General features: G+C 42.6%; 1 protein-coding gene across 1 annotated transcript in view; it reads right to left on the bottom strand.

Annotated features, from left to right (window-relative positions):
* The window catches only part of NAPEPLD (N-acyl phosphatidylethanolamine phospholipase D), an 80095-nt gene extending 62819 nt beyond the window's left edge, over positions 1-17276 (bottom strand). Inside the window, 2 exon segments of the mRNA XM_036761614.1 lie at positions 17003-17159; positions 17162-17276. Coding sequence (XP_036617509.1) covers positions 17003-17159; positions 17162-17276 — 272 coding nt within the window.
* Between the last annotated feature and the right edge of the window lie 547 nt (positions 17277-17823).

The raw sequence follows: 17823 nt of genomic DNA, 5'->3' as shown, positions 1-17823 counted from the left end.
AGCTTGATGGGACTGAGATGAGGTCAGACTTCCTGAGCAGGAAATAGCTGAAGGCTACATGGAGACATACAGACAATAGAGGGCTGGGGTAACAGCACTAGGGTATGGTATTTTGATCAGGATTAAGGGGGGGGGAACAGCTGGACAATAGAGGGCTAGGCTAGGCTAGGCAGAGACTTGGGGCCAATGATAATGCAAGGCCCATGGCCTTAGGGGAAGGCCAGATCTAGTTGGAAGACTCAAGGAGAGTTCAAGGGGGCTCCTAGAGACTGTATTCCAGGTTCGAGGGGATTCCCAGAGATTGTGCCCTCATCATTCCCCCCTCAAACAAATAGGACCCAAATTCTTTTGGGGTCCAAGGAAATTCCCACAGTCTAAACCTCATCATTCCCCCCTCAAACAAATGGGACCCAGTTTCTTTTGGGGTCAGGGATGAAGGTCTCAGCTTCTGAAATTGCTTCCTGCTGGCAAGGGGCGTAGAGTTGTCCCTGCCTGGATGGGTCCCGGTCTGAGCAGTCATCTGGAAGTTGGTGGCTTGAAGCCTGGAGGAGATAAACTTGGCAAAGAGGTTAAGCAAACAAGCAGCAAACAGGCAGTATAGGAGTATAGAGAAAAGACAATTTCCCCAGAGGGAATTAAAGATGACTATTTCATACCTAGCTCCCCTAACCACTTGTTCTGTGTACCACACTGCTTTGGGGTTCACGAGTGTGTAGCACATCCAAATTAGGTCAGGGGTATCTAAGAGCAAGGTTTGATATTTGGTGAGCCTGTGGTTAGCCAGGCACTGGTGGCCCTCTGCTTCCAGGGTGCTCTGGCAAGTCAGAGCTTCTAGGGGCTGGTCTGTTAGAGGCTTAGAAGCTTCCTCAATTGGAATGGCTATAGCAGCCAGAGGATCTAATTGTTTTGGAAAACAGGGGTTAGATCCTAAGGACTGGATTAGGATTCCCAAAGCCTGTCCTCTCCTTCCATCAACATACTAAGTGAAAGATTTTTCTAAATTAGGTAAAGCTAATGCTGGAGTGGTGGTCACTTTAGTTTTCAAACCTCAAAAACTTTAGCCTGGTAGGGGCCCCACTCTAGAGGGAGCAAGTCAGGGCCTTGAGTGGAGTCATAAAGAGGTTTAGCAATGAGACCAAAATTAGGAATCCAGAATCTACAAAATCTAGGCATGCCTAGAAAAGTTTGGAGTTGTTTAATGGGCAGTATTGTCCTCTTCTTCTCCGAGGTTAAAGATTGAAAGGTAGGCATTAGTTCGTGGCCCAGATACTTTACACATTGGCATGCTATCTGGACTTTGTTCAAGGAGGCCCTGTAGCCTCGAGTACCCAAGAAGTTCAGGGTTTCTGGGGCCACAGCCAAAGAAGCCTTCCAGGTGGGGCTACAAATAAGAATATCATCCACATATTGAATTAAGCTCCTGTCAGTTAATTTAAGGTCCCTTAAATCTTTTCCCAAAGCCTGGTCAAATAAATGAGGGCTATCTCGAAACCCTTGGGGCAAAACTGTACATATTAGCAGACATGAACTTGATTCCCCTAGAAGTATCCATTCAAAGACAAAAATAAATTGTGAATCTGTGTGCAAAGGTATACAGAAAAAGGCATCTTTGAGGTCCAGGGTGGAAAACCATTGGGTACCCCAATATGGGTTGTGGCAATGCATAGGAATAACAGCTTCATTAACAGCCCTGAGATCTAGAACCATTCAGTACTCTCCATTAGGCTTCCTTATGGGAAGGATTGGAATGTTGCAAGGAGATTGACAAGGGACAAGGATTTTATGCCTAAGGGATCTTTCAATTAATGGTTGCAGTCCCTCCCAGGCCTTGGGCTTAATTGGATATTGACAGCAATTGGCGAACACATTAGACTCTCTGGGGCGACTAAGGACAGGGGTGGCCTGAGCAGCTTTCCCAAGAATTCCCTGATCCCAAACAACTGGCTTGACTGTCTCCCATACTTCTGGGGGTGGTCTGGTGAGCAGAGGGAAAAGGGAACTACAAGGTTGAACTAGAGAAAATTGGCTCCCCAATGTCACCATCAGGTCCCTTCCCAACAAGGGGGCAGGGCCAGAAGAGAGTGTAAGGAAGGAGTGTCCAAAGAACAGATCCTTAATGCCCATGACCTGATGGGTCAAGGGGTGCATAAGGCCAGAGCAATTAGTTAAAACAAGAGAACATAGCCGTGATAAAGTGGGTAACCTTACCTTCAGCCTCAATTTCGCCCAGGGCTCCGCGAGAGAGGTGGAGAAAGTGGGAGCACTGCCAAGCGCCAGGCTTTCCCCTCCTTCCAAGTCTTCAGAAGACTGGAGGACAGGGTACTGGGAGGAGACTCTACCACTTTTCCAACCTTGGGGACAATCCTTTCTCCAATGTCCCTCCTGGTTACATGCTGGGCATGGTCCTGGAGGCGCGGATCCTGGAGGCTTCCTCCAGGGGGCCGCCCTAGAGGGGCACTCTTTGGACCAGTGACCCTCCTTGTGGTGTCGAAAGTAGGTTTCCCCACGGCCCACACTGCCAGGCTTCCTCCAAGGGGAGGAAGTGCCCTGGAAGGGCACTCCTTGGGTCTTTTCCTGGCCACGGCAGCAGCCAAGAATAGAGCATGTTCTCCGTCTCTAGCCCTTTCCTTGCATTTTCTTTCCTCTGTTGCAACCAGGTCTCTATTGTTGAAAACTCCAAAGGCCGTCTCCAGCAATTGGACCTGAGGTGTTTGGGGTCCCATTGCCAATTTCTGCAGTTTCTTCCTAATATCTGGGGCAGGCTGATTAATGAAATACATGCTAAGGATTGCTGCCCCTTCAACAGAATCAGGATCCAAATTTGCCTACTTCTTAATAGCTTCTACTAGAAGGTTTTGGAAAAGGGCAGGGTTTTCCTTTTCTCCCTGAGTAATTTCCCTAATTTTTTGAAAACTTATCTGCTTTTGAAATGCTGTTCTTAGGCCTTCTATCAGGCAAATTACCATATGGTCTCTCTTTTCTCTATCCTCACTCTTTTGATAATTCCATCCTGGGTCACTAGTGGGAACAGCAGCTGTTCCTGGGGGGTATTTTATGGGGTTATCGCTAGCCAAACGATCCCCAAATTCTTGGGCTTGTTCCCAGATCTTCCTCTTCTCCTCAGTGGTACAACAGATAGAGAAGAAGATGTGCAATTCACCCCAAGAAAGCTCAAATTGTAGGGACAGATCCCTAAAACCCTCAGTAAACTTAGTGGGGTCTTCTGAGTATCTCCCCAGCTTCTCTTTAACCTGAATGATCTCTGAAATGGAGAATGGAAAGTGTACCCTGATTGTCCCTGTAGAGGAGGCAGGCACTTCCCTCAGGGGAAAAAGCCTTGAAGGAGCTGTGGAGACTGAGGCTTGGGGAGGGATATAGGAAGTCCCACTTCTTGTGAGGTAGGGACTAGGCAGAGCTGGCTGAACTAGATTGGACTGCAAGGCCAGTGGATCAGGCTGACAAGGGAGAAAATCAGTTGATACCTGAAGAGGGGTAGAGGTCAGAGGGGAAGATACCCCAGAGACCCAAGTGGGTGCTACCTCAGAGAGAGGAGCTAGGGAAGGAGATATTGCCGTGTGGGCAGGGCCCGAGGCTAGAACCTGAGTAGGGATTGCCTTGGGGGAAGGGCCCATGATGATAGATATTGCACGGCCTGCAGTAGAGGCAGGCCAGGAGGCCAAAACCTGAGTAGGGGTCCCTTCAGGGAAAGAGGCCACAGAGGGAGGCATCTCAACCAGACCTTTGGCTGGGACCTGAGCAGGGGTCGCCAAGGGGGGAGGAGCCAAAGCCCTGGGGGCCATAAGAAGAAGGGGGTCATCCAAAATGCCCTGTTCACCCCCATTGCCCTTTTGTGGGGCAGCTTTAGCTACAAGCATCTTACAATCCTTTCTGAGGACAGGGTTCCAAGAGAGCTCCACGAAGGCCATCATGTAGGCAACTTCTATCCATTTTCCTTCTTTGCGACAGTATAATTCTAACTACAAAATAGTATTACGTTTTAAAGTCCCCAAAATAAGCCATATTTCGTGGCCTTCTAAGTGATACTGAGGCCAAACAGTATTGCAAAGCCGCACCAGCTTTTTCTTTTTAAGTTCTGTAGAGAAACTAGATTTTTCCCAATTTTGCAAGAGACAACCTAAAGGTGAACTTGCAGGAATTGAAAAGGTTTGACCCATTTCGGGCATTTGGGCTGGAAGTCCCTTCCTCCTTAATAAAGGAGAAGTTAGGAGTAAGTGTAGAGAGACAAAGAAAATAAAACAAGACAAAAAAACCCACAAGAAAGTACCTGCTGGAGTTTCCCAATTCCCTAGTGCGAAGATAATTGAAATAATCTGGTATATGCTTCTGGATGGAGCATCTGTCCATGTCCTCCATGCTTCAGAAGCCGTGCCTAGGTCCATGGCTTCCAATAGCCACTGGACCAAGAACCACCTGAGAGTGTCAGGCTGAGTACAACAAGACAGCCTCCTAGCTGTCTGACCTACTGGGACCTGCTCGCTTCAGAAGCCATGCTTGGGTCCATGGCTTCCAATATAGCCACTGGACCAAGAACCACCTGAGAGCGTCAGGCTGAGTACAACAAGACAGCCTCTAGCTGTCTGATCTACTGGGACCTGCTGACGTCAGGCCCAAAAAAGCACCTCCAAAATGCTTGGAGAGCGAGGGGGAGGGGGGGAATTGGAAGAGGGGGAGGCTTACCTTCAAGTCCTTGGCTGGAAAGGAACTTGAGATTAGCAGTGTTTCCCGGTCAGGGAACCACCTGAAGAGGTTTGAGGTTGAGAGGTGCTCGACACCTCAAAGTACCGACACACCAGGTCCTGCCGAAAGAATTCGACTCAAGCTTTCTCAGCCAAGGGAAAAGACAAAGTTTATTAAGAGTTAGCCAAATAGGCCTGCCCCAAGATATCCCACCCTTTGTGACGCCTGTAATGAAAGCGGGCCAGATCAATCTGAGCTAGGTTGGATCTGACCATCTTCATGGAGGCAAGATGGACATTATATACACAAAGATTGTGGGAGGGATTGAGGGGTGGTCTGAGGTGACCAGAGGAGGGATTTAGGGAGGGACTTGAGGAGAAGTCTAAGGAGGAGCTTGATGGGACTGAGATGAGGTCAGACTCCTGAGTGGGAAATAGCTGAAGGCTACATGGAGACATACAGACAATAGAGGGCTGGGGTAACAGCACTAGGGTATAGATATTTTGATCAGGATTAAGTGGGGGGGGTGGGGAAACAGCTGGACAATAGAGGGCTAGGCTAGGCTTGGCAGAGACTTGGGCCCAATGATAATGCAAGGCCCATGGCCTTAGGGAAAGGCCAGATCTAGTTGGAAGACTCAAGGAGAGTTCAAGGGGGCTCCTAGAGACTGTATTCCAGGTTCGAGGGGGTTCCCAGAGATTGTGCCCTCATCATAATGATGAAGAATTTACTGTTTCAAAGTCAGGTACTCTATCCAAAAACACACAGCACAAATTCTTTTTAAAAAGTGAGGTGAAGTCTTCCTTTAGACATATCCACAACAAGTAATTCGTGAGATAAGAGTAGATGGATGAAGCTGATGAAGAAGTGCCAATGATCCATGGTGTTAATGATGCAGAAATAATACTTAACAGCTAACAAGTCAAAGGGTAATAACAGCAACAGCCAGTTGCAAAGAAGGGTGAGAAAAGCATTGGTAAGAAGGCTATTTTGGTTTTAATTAACTAATTAATCTTCCAGATAAGCAGCCTTTACATCCTACCCAAGAGGTCAAGCAGCTGCTCATCTGCCTCTAGGGGGAAGAGGCAAATCATCAAAAAGAAAGCTGACATCAAGGACTTTTTTCAGAGAAGTAAATCCCAAGGAAACTGACTGGGTCAATGCCCATTTAGTCCAATGTCCTATATCATCTAAACTTGCATCTACAGCACAAAAAAATGTTGAATTATATTTATAGAATCTCTAAAGGGTACCTAAATGTCATCCCATTCCTCATGTTCTATTTTAAAAGTAATGAAATTAAACAGTACATTTTATAACATAGTAACAACTGGGGCTGCCATAACAAGTATTAGAAATAAAATTCCACCACTTCAAGTGTATAGCTGTCTAGTTATTAGGTGTGGGAAGATCTCATATCTCCAGAATGACACATTCCCCATGAAAGCTGAACGAAGATATTCCTTTAATTACTACCTACTACGGGAGATAAAAGTTCTGTGTACTGATAAACTGGTACAATCACTTATACCCTTCTGTGAGGACAAACTGCATAATATCTATTCAATTTTTAACAATCTGTACTAATGAGAAATGAGGACCAAGGACAATGATATATGACCAAAAATTATTTCTATTATTTTATTATGTTTGGATTATATTGTTATACTTTCATTTGAATATGAGAATTCTGAAGTTCAAAAATTTATGAAACTTATAAACAAAATCTCTTTGCAGCATGTAGGTGACCCAAGGTTCATTAATCACCCAATCGAGAAGTATTTATTAAGATTCAGAGCTGGGAAAAAAAAAGATTTAGAGCTGGAAGGAAGCTTAGAGTCTACCCGTGCCTACAACGTACTAGGAATGTTGGGTTCTGGGAATACGTATGTTAAAATTCCCACAAGGAGCTTACATTCTACAAGGGGTGAGGATAACATATTCACAGACAAGTAAATAGAGGGTATATATAAAAGAAATGCCCAGTGATGGGAAGGGGGTAGATTAACACTTGGGTGAATTAACCTGGGTAGATTCCCCTGGGAGTATCAGGAAAGAACTCTTAAATTCATTATCTTTCTCCCAAACCTTTCCCCCTTCTTAACTTCCCTATTCTTGCTGAGGTACCACTATCTTCCTAAGTCACCCAGGCTCACAACCCAGGTATCAGCCTTCTCTCTCTCACTCCATGCCCCACCCACTGCCACATTCAATTTGTTCACAAGGCTTGTTATTTTACCTCCATAACACCTCCAGTATACTCCCTTCTCTCCTCAGATGCTGCCACAACCCTGGCACAGACCCTTATCACCTCATTCACGGCTGAACTATTACAATACCCTGATAGTTGGTCTTCCTTCCACAAGTCTCTTCTCATTCAGTCCATCCTCACTCAACTATCAAATTGCTCTCCCTAAAGCACAGGTTTGACCTTGCCACCTTCCAACACACACACACACACTGCATAAATAACTCCTATGACTCCCTATCACCTCCACCATCAAATATAAAATCCTCTGTCTGGTGTTCAAAGCCCTTTACAGCATGCCCCCTTCCTACCTTTCCAGTCTTCTTATACCTTCTTATACCATCCAACCCTTTTACACCTTACATACTCTGTGATCCACATAGCCTCCTCGTTCCTCAAGAAAGATACTTCATCTCCCAACTCCAGGCATTTTCACTAACTGTCCCCCATGCCTGGAATGCCCTCCCTCTTCATCTCTACTTCCTGGATTTACTGGCTTCTTTCAGCTCCCAGCTAAAATCCCATCTTCTATATGAAGCCTTTCCCAAACTCCCTCATCCTAGTACCTTCCCTCTGTCGATTATTTCCACATTACCCTGGATATAGCTTGTTTGTACCTAGTGGTTCCCATGTTGTCTCCCCCATTAGACTATGGGCTCCCTGAGAATAGGATTGTCTCTTGCCATTCTTTGTATGTCTGGCATACAATGGCACAATGCTTGGCACACAGTACGCACTTAAAATGTTTATTAACTGACTCTTGAAGGAGGTGGCATTTAAGCTGAGACTTAAAGTGAATTCGATTTCTAAGACACGGAGAAAGGCAGAGCATTCTAGTCATGGGGGACATGTCTTTGCAAAGGCTTTGATACGGACAATGGTTCCCCTGCAAAGGCTTTGAGACAGACAATGGAATGTCCTGTATGGAAACAGTAAGCAAGCCAGTTTGACTGGAATGTAGTTTGCGAAAAGGGGAGTAAGATACAATGGAGCTGGAAAGATAAACCAGAGCCACATTGTGTAGGGCTTTAAATGCCAAACAGAGGACTTTGTTTTTTAGTCTTAAGGCATTTGAGAGCCTTGAGCTGCTTGAGCAGACGGGCGACATGTTTAGACCTGAGCTTTAAGATTATCAATTTGGCAGCAGTGGGGAGGATGGATTAGAGACTGGACAGACTGAATGATGGGAGATAGATGAGAATGCCAATGAAGGAAGTGGCACTTGAGTTGAGCCTTCAGGGGGAGCTAAGAGTTTCTAGACACAAAGATTAGAAGAAGGGCATTCCAGTCATGGGGAGAAGTCTCTGCAAAAGCTCTGAGATAAACAATGATCCGACAGACCAAGAGAGAAGTATCTAGGGCCTGGATTGATGGTGGTTATGTGGAAGTAGACAGAATGGGATGGTTGTAAGAGATCATTTGAGGAGGCAGACTTGGTACTTGTTTGGATACTGAGAGATGGAGGGGGTGGAGGAGAGTGACTAAAGAGTCAAGAACCACCTCTCAAGTAGCAAACCTGGATAAATGATAGTGATACCCTGGGCAAAAACAGGCTAGTTAGGAGAAAGAGTGAGTTTAAGGGGAAAGATCTTGAGTTCAGTTTTAGACCTACTGAGTTTCAAATGCTTGATGAACATTATCCAGGCAGAGGTGTCTACAGAATAATCCAGAGACTCTGCCAGTGGAGTACAAACTCTGGCATCAACTACCAAGGATGAGAGAGATTATAAGTACAGGGACAGGGACAATCTACTGAAATTCACATCCTCAGGTAGGCCACAGAGAATGAAATTTTCAGCCATAGCAACTCTAAACTGTTTATAAAGGGATAGAGGAATCAGGATCTGTACTACTGGTAGGTTATAGGAGAATCCACTGAGATGCAATCACAGAAAGTTGGCAAAATAATGAATTTATACTTTGAGGAAATGACAGGATGGGAACTAGAGAGTTATCCAACTCTTTCATAGTACATGTCCTCAAACACCTATTCCTTATAAAAATTAAAGGATTTCAAACTGAAAGAAAGCTTACACACGATCTATTCCAAGTCCTTCATTTGAGGCCCCAAGAGGTAAACTGACTTATCCGAAGTTATAATAGTAATGAATAGTAGAACTAGGTGGTGAAATGGATAGAGTGCTGGGCCTAGAGTCAGGAAAACCTAAGTTCAAATCCGGCCTAGATACTTACTAGCTCTGTGACCCTAAGCAAGTCATTTAGCCTTGTTTGCCTCAGTTCCTTATCTGTAAAATGAACTGGAGAAGGAAATGACACACCACTCTACTATCTCTGCCAAGAAAACCCCAATTGGGGTCACGAAGACACATGACTGAAACAACTCAACAACAACATAGAACTAGGACTCAAATCATGTCCTTTGCCTCCAAATCAGGTGTTCTTCCCATTATACCACATCAACCCCCCTACCCTTGCCATCTATCCTGGATTCACCATGAGACTCCCCATCTCCTAGAAACCTCATGGTTAAAGTGTTGTCTTTCTCAAAGTGAACAGAAAATAGCTTTATGCCACACACTGTATCACCTCATGGCCATATCTAGGAAATGTGCTTTCCCAAAACTTTTAGGATATCAATAAGAACATGTGATAATGTTAATACAATGTTTTTATGATTATCCTAAAGGAAAAGAAAAGGCTACCTTATGACATAAGCCCCCTATCCAATAAGAACATTGTCATCCTCTTAACTCTCCAGCAAAAAAGCTCCCAACACTCTCCCCCCGCCCCACACACATCCAAGTTAGGAACCTCTTTCCTATGGGGTGACCCTTTTGAGATTTGAGGTTTTTACTTCCGTGTTCAAATGTCTATTGCTACATAGGATTAGGAGCTGGAAGTCACTATAAGACAAATTATATGTATGTCAAACATGCCAAACAGAGGACCTTTAAGGTAAGCTACACAAAAGAGATAGCACCTGAAATTTAAAAGGAAGATATGTAGGCAGGTCCATATGACCCATAAATCTTAAAATCCTACTCTTCTTCCAGTAGTATTTGCATCCTAACAAGACAAAAAAAAAATGTGAAGACAAAGGAAAGAACAGTAGCAGCGTTTTTGGCAGTGGAGAGAAAGGCTCCTGAGACCCTGAAAATCACCCCCAATAAGCAGCTAGAGATAGCAGCACCTTAAACTGAAATAAAATACTGGCCCCAACTGCTAAATATATTTATAGTTTACACCCTTCCTTGGAGGCTCTCACTTAATTGTTTGGAAAAGGTCACCTGCTGGGCGGGCACATTATAAGAGTAAAAACAAATAAAAGATTATGACTAAATCCTCCAGAGGATACTATCACCAGCTCTGTTTAATTATATAAGAACTTGGTGCTTAGGGTACTGCTTCTTTTATCCTGTTTGAATAGCATGGTATAGTGGCCAGAAAGCCAAGGAGGCTCTAAGAAAATGCTCCAAGATATGCCAACTCCCGCCCCAAACAAATATGTGTATTAATCAGTGTGGTACAATAAATACATACGGAAAATAGTTTTGCTATTTAATAGTTAGATTCGAAAAGTGGTGGCATTTGGCCAACAGTTCTGGCCTCGCCCACAAGACTGGTCTCTTTGAATTTCAACAGCACTTTGACAGTGAAAGAAAAGAAAAAATCGAGGGGGGTGGATTTGAAAACCCCCAGCACTTCTCCCCTCCCTTCCCTGAAGGCAAAGTTTTGTTTTGTTTTGTTTTGTTTTCAGTTATTCAATAGGGAAATCAATCATAAATCTTCAGGAATACTTTACCACACCCTGACTAACTATAAAGCTTCTTTGGCAGAATACTGACAGACCACAAAAGTAAAATAACTCTCTGGTGATTCTGAGTAGAGAAGACTTAGATTCTAATAGTGGAGAAAAAAGAATACAGCAAACAGGTTGGATAACTGATTGTTCCAGAAACCTTGAAGAAGTCACAAACTTTCTGGGACTCATTTTCCTTATCTGTAAAATAGGAGATTTGAACCAGATTTCTCTTACAGTCATTTCCAACTCCCAATTCTATGAAGCTATATATACCAGGAAATTAAGTAAAAAAAAAAACCCTCAAGTCTCAAAAGGGGTACCCCATAATAAAGAGGATCCCAACTTGGATGGAATTAATGAGTAAGCTCCAGACCCTAAAAACAGAGACATCTTAGTGTATTAGAAAGACGAGCACTGGGTCTGAAGTCACAGGACCTGGTTGCGAAGCCTCATTCTGCTACGCAAGTTACTTCTTTTCAAAATGGACATTTATTTCCTCAACTGTAAAATGAAGAGACCAGAATTGAATAAACCCATCTAAAAGTCCCATCTAGATCTAAATTCTATGGTGTTCTGAAAAATTTAAAAAAAAATTTCAACATCGTTTAAAGTAATTATTGTAAACATGTTTTAAAAAGATAAGTTCTTAACAGAATGCTTGCTCGTGTATCAATATTTCTCTGGGTTTTTCCTTCCCTTCTTTTTATGTAGTAATTCAAGATTTTTGCAAATTGCTTAACAAATATTGTCTCATTTTATCTTCACAACTCTGCAAAGTTGGTGATATTATTATCCCTATTTTTTACCTATGAGAAACCGAGACAGAGAAGTTTAATGACTTGTCAAAGATCATAAAGCTAACGAGTGTGAGGCAGGAGAGATGCTCAATTGAAATGTTTAATAATTTCTATATGAAAAGAGAGAAAACAAAGTTTAAACTAAAAGCCAGGTGGTCATTTTCATTGAATGGAAGCCACCTGAGCACACATTCCATCAGAAAATTATTGAATTTTTTGAGGCTTCTAATTTTGTAAAGAATAGAGTGCAAACTGTGGGACTACTTCTAGTTAATTAATAGACATTTCTACTTTAAAAAATTATGGGAAGAGAATAATAATAGTTAGATTTCACAGATTAAAAGCTGATATAAAAACAAAATGTGCAGGGAGTCTGGCAGATTCTCCATTGTTTTCCTAAGAGGCCTCATTCTCGGTTCAGGAAATGTATGGCCTCTTAGTCAAGAACCAGAGTTGTTAATAAGGCACTGTAAACTGAAGAAATACCTTCAGAGAATCATATAAATACATTTATGTCATCGGCAAACAATATACGTGTGATGTCTATATTTATATTTAACTTGAAATACAATCCTCTAAGATACTGCAAAGTACAATCTTGACCTACTTTAGTTGGACTAATAATTACAAGATTAAAATCTTCAATGAAATTATGTTCCAATTAAAAGGATGATAACTCATGAGAAAAAAATGGCATATTTTGTGGCTTCAATTTTAATTATATCAAAGTCCTCATGTTACCTAGTTTGACCATTTCAACATATGCATTGATGCTGGATATTTACTCACTACCAAAAATATACTGATGCAGGGCAGAACAGGTCTTGACCATTCAGATCAATTGAACAAAACTTTATTAAGCACCTACTATGCTCCAGACACAAGTAGACACTGGGGTTTTGTACCAGATCATGGGTTCTTAACTTATTTTGTGTCATTGATCCCTTTGACATTCTGGTGAAGTCTATAGAACCTGTCTTAGCATAATGTTTTTAAATGCATAAAGCAGCATATATAAGATCACAGAAGAAAGTAATTATACTGAAATGCTTATCAAAATATTTTTTAAAAGAGTCACAGACCTCATGGTAAGAAGCCCTGGATCATCTAATTGATATATTCCTTTTCCAAGACCTCAATATCCTACAATTTTAACTGGTACTGAACCTAATTTCCATATAAAATTGAGTAAGATACTGTAAATACTAGCATCTTTCAACCAAAAACTGTTATGACATCTATGTGAAATGATTTTAAAAAATAATATTTAGATGATTAAACTGAAGTTTACTGGCAATTTGCTTAGCTGAAATGCTCAGTAACGATTTGTAACAACAATGTGGCTAGCAGCTGCTGTAGGGGTATAAGACCCAACAAGACCAGCGACAAGAGCTGCCAGCACAGGTTCTTTGATCTGCTTTTCCAAGGAAAGCAACTTTAAGGGGTTAACATCTCACTTTAATCAAACATACATATATCATTCACTTAGTTCAAAGAGAAAAGATCAGTCCCCTGAACTTCAGGGCAAACACAAACTGAAATTACAAACAGAGACAATATAAATAGATCAACATTTCTGTCTAACCAAATCACAATATACAGTTACCAGGTGAGAGAAGTACCAACATCTGGGTTTTCTTCAAAGCCGGGGCTCTTAACAAGGGCTACCCAGAGTCTCCACACCAACACTCTTCCAGTGAGTGAGAGCCCCAAACAAAATGCTAACCTCTGAGTTTGTATACCCTGTTTAGGGCCCAAAGGCTTCATACCTCATTAGCAAAAGGGTGTGGGCCTGGGGGTTGCTTAGCACCTAGGAAGACTTAATCAAAGCCACTTGATTACATTAGCATTCTCAAAGAGAAAACAGTGAAAAAAAAAAAAAAATCCCACCCTAATTACCAATACATGATTAAAGTGGAAAAAAATCTAGATTTTTCCACTTAATCTCCCAAATTGCCTAATAGAAGGTCATCTCCAAATAGAGTACACAACTAGAAAAAGAGAATCTTATGTCTACAATTATTTGGGTTTTCACTTTTTACTTCCCATTTCATGCATTATAAATTTTGTGGAGTAATATTAGGCAGTAATTCAGTTGGTATTAATTACTTACTTCTTCTAATTATTTTTCTAGGGATGCTTTTTAGTAGAATGATCTTCATTGTGAAAGAAGTACTATATTTTACTTTACCTGGTATTTTTTTTAGTTAGTTTGGGGGAATAAGTGAATTAAATAAACTGAAACCAAAATGGGGACTCGGACCACAATAGGGATGTTAATGGTATTCTTAATTTATAGCTATATTTCTTCTATTGTATTATAAAAAGCTTATTTGCATCTAAATCTAAAGAAAAGAGCTGATAGATATCTCAGGCCCCGAAATGGATCATTTAGCAATTTGAAGCGTCCAACAATTTCACAAATGAGCATTTTATACACAATTTTGTCTTGATAACAGTATTATGAATGGACATAATAATTTTATGGTATCACAAATTTTTTTTTAAGGATTAGCTATTTTAACAACCAAGAAACTTGATGCTTTTTTTTTCCTCTGACCAAGACTTTATCCTGCTTAATTCAGAGAAAATCAAGAATTTTTCCATCTCCTTTCTTTCACTCATAAGGCCACCACACCAATGCCAACATTTGTCATCTCTCATTTGTACTATTCAAATAATCTCCTCATTGGGCTCTTCGTTTCCCTTCTTTTCCTTCTTTAACCCATCTGCCACACAGCTCTCAAAATTACATCCTCCAAGAACTTATTTCTCCAATGGCTTCCTACTTTTGTTGTTGTTCAGTCATGACCAACTCTTGGTGACCCCATTTGGGGTTTTCTTGGCAGAGATAATGGAGAGGTTTGCCATCTCCTTCTCCAGTTCATTTTACAGATGATGAAACTGAGGCAAACAGGGTTAAGTGACTTACAAAAGGTCACAAAGCAAGTAAGTATCTAAGGCTAGATTTGAACCCAAGAAGATGAGTCTTCTGACTCTAGACCTGTACTCTACTGCACCACCTACCTGCCCTGGCTCCCTATTGCCTCTGCACTAATATACAAGTCTAGTCATTTAAAGCTATAGGCCCATAGGTTTAAAACTGGAAGGAACCTCAGAGATCATTTAGTCCAATCACATTGTTCTCAGATGAGGAAACTGAGGAAACAGAGTCACTTAGTGACTTGCCTGAAGTAAGGTATGACTAAAGAGAAGAATATCAATAAAACATGGAAATCTAGATAAACACTATAAAATGTCACAGGTAATACTGCATCCATTAGTATTACAGTACTTAGAATTAAACATTTAACAAAATGTTATGTTGCATATGACAAGCGGATTTTACTTTATTTGTCCCAGTTTTATATCCACTCCCACATGCCTGCATGCACTTCAATGATTAATTATGTACCTTATACGCTATGCGAAAGAGCCATGACAATGAAGTGGTTCTAAAACTTCTGTCTAATTAAATATAAACCCATATAAAGTCATTTCTTGCTTTTATTCTACATTTACTTACATAAAGGGGAAGTAGGGAGGGCCATTTAACACATGAAAAAAGAAAAATGAACCCAAGGTAAGGATGGAGAAATAATTTTAGTCAAGCCTCACTTATCCGAATCTAGACTAAACTCTCAATGTTCAATTCTCATTCAAAATTCACTCACTTGTCTAAGCAACCAAAATACTCTCTTTCAAATGTACAAGGTTAATTTTATGTCCAGCAAAAAAGTAATAGCAAAATTCAGTGATTGTTTTAAAAAAAATAATCTAATTAGAGGCCTGGACTGATCAAGTTTTTAAAATGTACATAACTTTCCTCCAAAGATGGTAATCCAAAATTTGTGAAATGTTGCATGATATTACAAAAGGAAATAAATATAGTAGAAACACACTTAACGCGTTTGTCTTCTAAAGAGACTACTAAAATCTCTGCTACAAACAAACATTTAGTATGTGGCATATAAAATGTTTACAAATCACAAACATTTTAATTTGTAATTGAGTGTTCACATCCCCCAAGCTTGCCCTTAACATTTTATTATAAATAAATACTTTTGCTCTAAATTTCCATCCACGATTTGGTGTTTCCTTGAAGCACAAATGCTCCAATAGGCAGGAAACATTTTCTTTTTAAAGATTATATAACTTCCTTTTCTGAACAATGCTACCACATGCTAATATTTTCGTGACGCTAAATCAAAATTACAGCAACTACAAAAAAAAATGCAATGAGACTACTAAACATTCATTTTCAGCAAGGAATGGTCATTTTACATCTGAACTTCCAGAGAAAAGCAACTCAAGAAAGACTTCAAAAATAAATCATCACGGCAACTATAAAATACCAGCTACTTCATGTTAATCCAAAGCAAACACTAGAGTTTCATGGCATTGTTAAATACAATTATGCCGTCCTACTCATAAACGTAAAAAAGAAAAATACAGCAGCGGCCGGGGCACGAGCTACAAGAGCTCCAAAGTGTTAGAACTTCGATCAATTTTCCTAATTCTCTCACACCCCACTGGGAAGAGAAATCATCAAACACAAGCCTGTAACAGGGGATGAATTCCCCTCAGCTACCAGGGAAAGAAACAACAGCAAGTTCTGTCCAGGGGAAAAAAGTCTATGGGAATACATTTTCTACAAAGACTTCAGCAGCACCGCCTCCCCGCCCCCCCCCCAAAAGAACACAGAACTCAGAACAATCTCTCGCCACCCGCTTAACTCCATTCATTTGCTTCTCCTTTCCATTCCATGGGTTACTTTTTGGGTAACCAAAAGATCTGTTGAAATAGATTTCCAATGCTAGGGGGTGGGGTGGGGTGAGGGGTGTGGGTGCTCTGAAGTTGTCAATTCATTCTATCAGAAATAATTTTTAAGAGAAACACCTACATATTTTCCATTGCAGAAGAGATTTAACAGGGTAATCCACAATCAAGATGGGGTCTGCGTCCCTCCCCCCCAAAAAAGGATTATTCTCCTGGACACCTTCCAAAAAAAATCCGGCAAATGTTATCTTCACTGTGGCAGAGGATGCACCAGCAACCGCAACCTGCAGCGAGTTAAACGCAGCCCCGCGCGGCTCCAGAAGTAGCAGCAGCTGGGGATGAACCGGGGCTTTTTAATAACCCATGAAACCCCAGGCTCGGGCCCACCCCCTAGCCTGTCCTACTTTGCAGGAGACTTGGGGCATGCGGGCTGCTCCCCTAGGAGAGCAAAGATCTGGAGGCGGGAGAGAGCCAAAAGAGAGGAAGGAGGGGAAAGAGGTGGGAAGAGTCCGGAGAAATCTGCACACTGCACCCTGGAGTCGTGAGGAATCAAGAGCCACTCCGAAAAAGAGGGTTATTGGAGGGCCGGGGTGCCGAGCTGGGAGCACCCCTCCCCACTCAGGCTCGGTTCTCGGGGGTCCTCCCGGGAAGGGGACGAAAGATGGGCGGGCTGAGCGGGCAGGGTTGCCCTCGATTTAGAGCGCAGCGCATCTTCACCTCTCCAGCAGAAAGATCTTGGCCTCCCGGCTCTCGGGCTCGCGCTCCGGCTCGGGCTCGCGCTCTGGCTCGCGCTCGCCCTCCTCCCCCGGCCCAGGTTCCATCTTTCCCTGGGGCTCCAGCCCCCTGCACGCGGCCCCGCACGCGGGCCCCCGCAGCCGTCCCGGGTGAGGACCTGACATGTCTTCATCCAGGCTCCGCTCGCGTCGGACTGGCTGGTGGCCCAGAGAGCCAGCAAGCCCAGGCAGCTGCCCAGCGCCCGGAGCCTCACCATAGCAGCCGGGTCTGCACCTCACCGTGACCCTGAGTGCCCCTTGCCCCTTACTCACTCCTGCCAATAGTGACCTTAGTGTCCTCATACCTGGACCTTTACCAAGATGGCCGCTCACGCTGTTTTCCTGCTGCCGAAGCCATCTTGGTAAAGGGGGCCGTCAGTCTCGGACATCCATATATGGAAAACTCTCTTCACTCCTCTGGACAACAGCTGCTGCCACCCAGGCCACCTCTACACCTGCTTTGCTCTTGATAGCTAACGGCTGGGACTGCTTCCCACAGAGTTCCAGGGCACTCTAAATCATCTCCTTCCAGGTATAAAAAAGCAACATTGCGTTGATTTTAACTGTGGTAGCTAACAAGATTATCAATCAGAGCTGGAAAGGCCCTTAGAAATCATCCAGTCCAATCTTTTTCACATGAGGAAACTGAGGCCAGAGAGGTTAAGTGATGTATGCTACAGGTAGGTAGGTAGTGGTTGAGCCAGCATCTGAACACAGGCCCTCTGACTGTAGATACTGCAGTCCTTTCACGGAAGTGTACAATGT

This window comes from Trichosurus vulpecula, chromosome 5 (assembly GCF_011100635.1).
Source record: "Trichosurus vulpecula isolate mTriVul1 chromosome 5, mTriVul1.pri, whole genome shotgun sequence".
Lineage (NCBI taxonomy): Eukaryota > Metazoa > Chordata > Mammalia > Diprotodontia > Phalangeridae > Trichosurus > Trichosurus vulpecula.
This window is presented reverse-complemented; position numbering and strand designations above follow the sequence as displayed.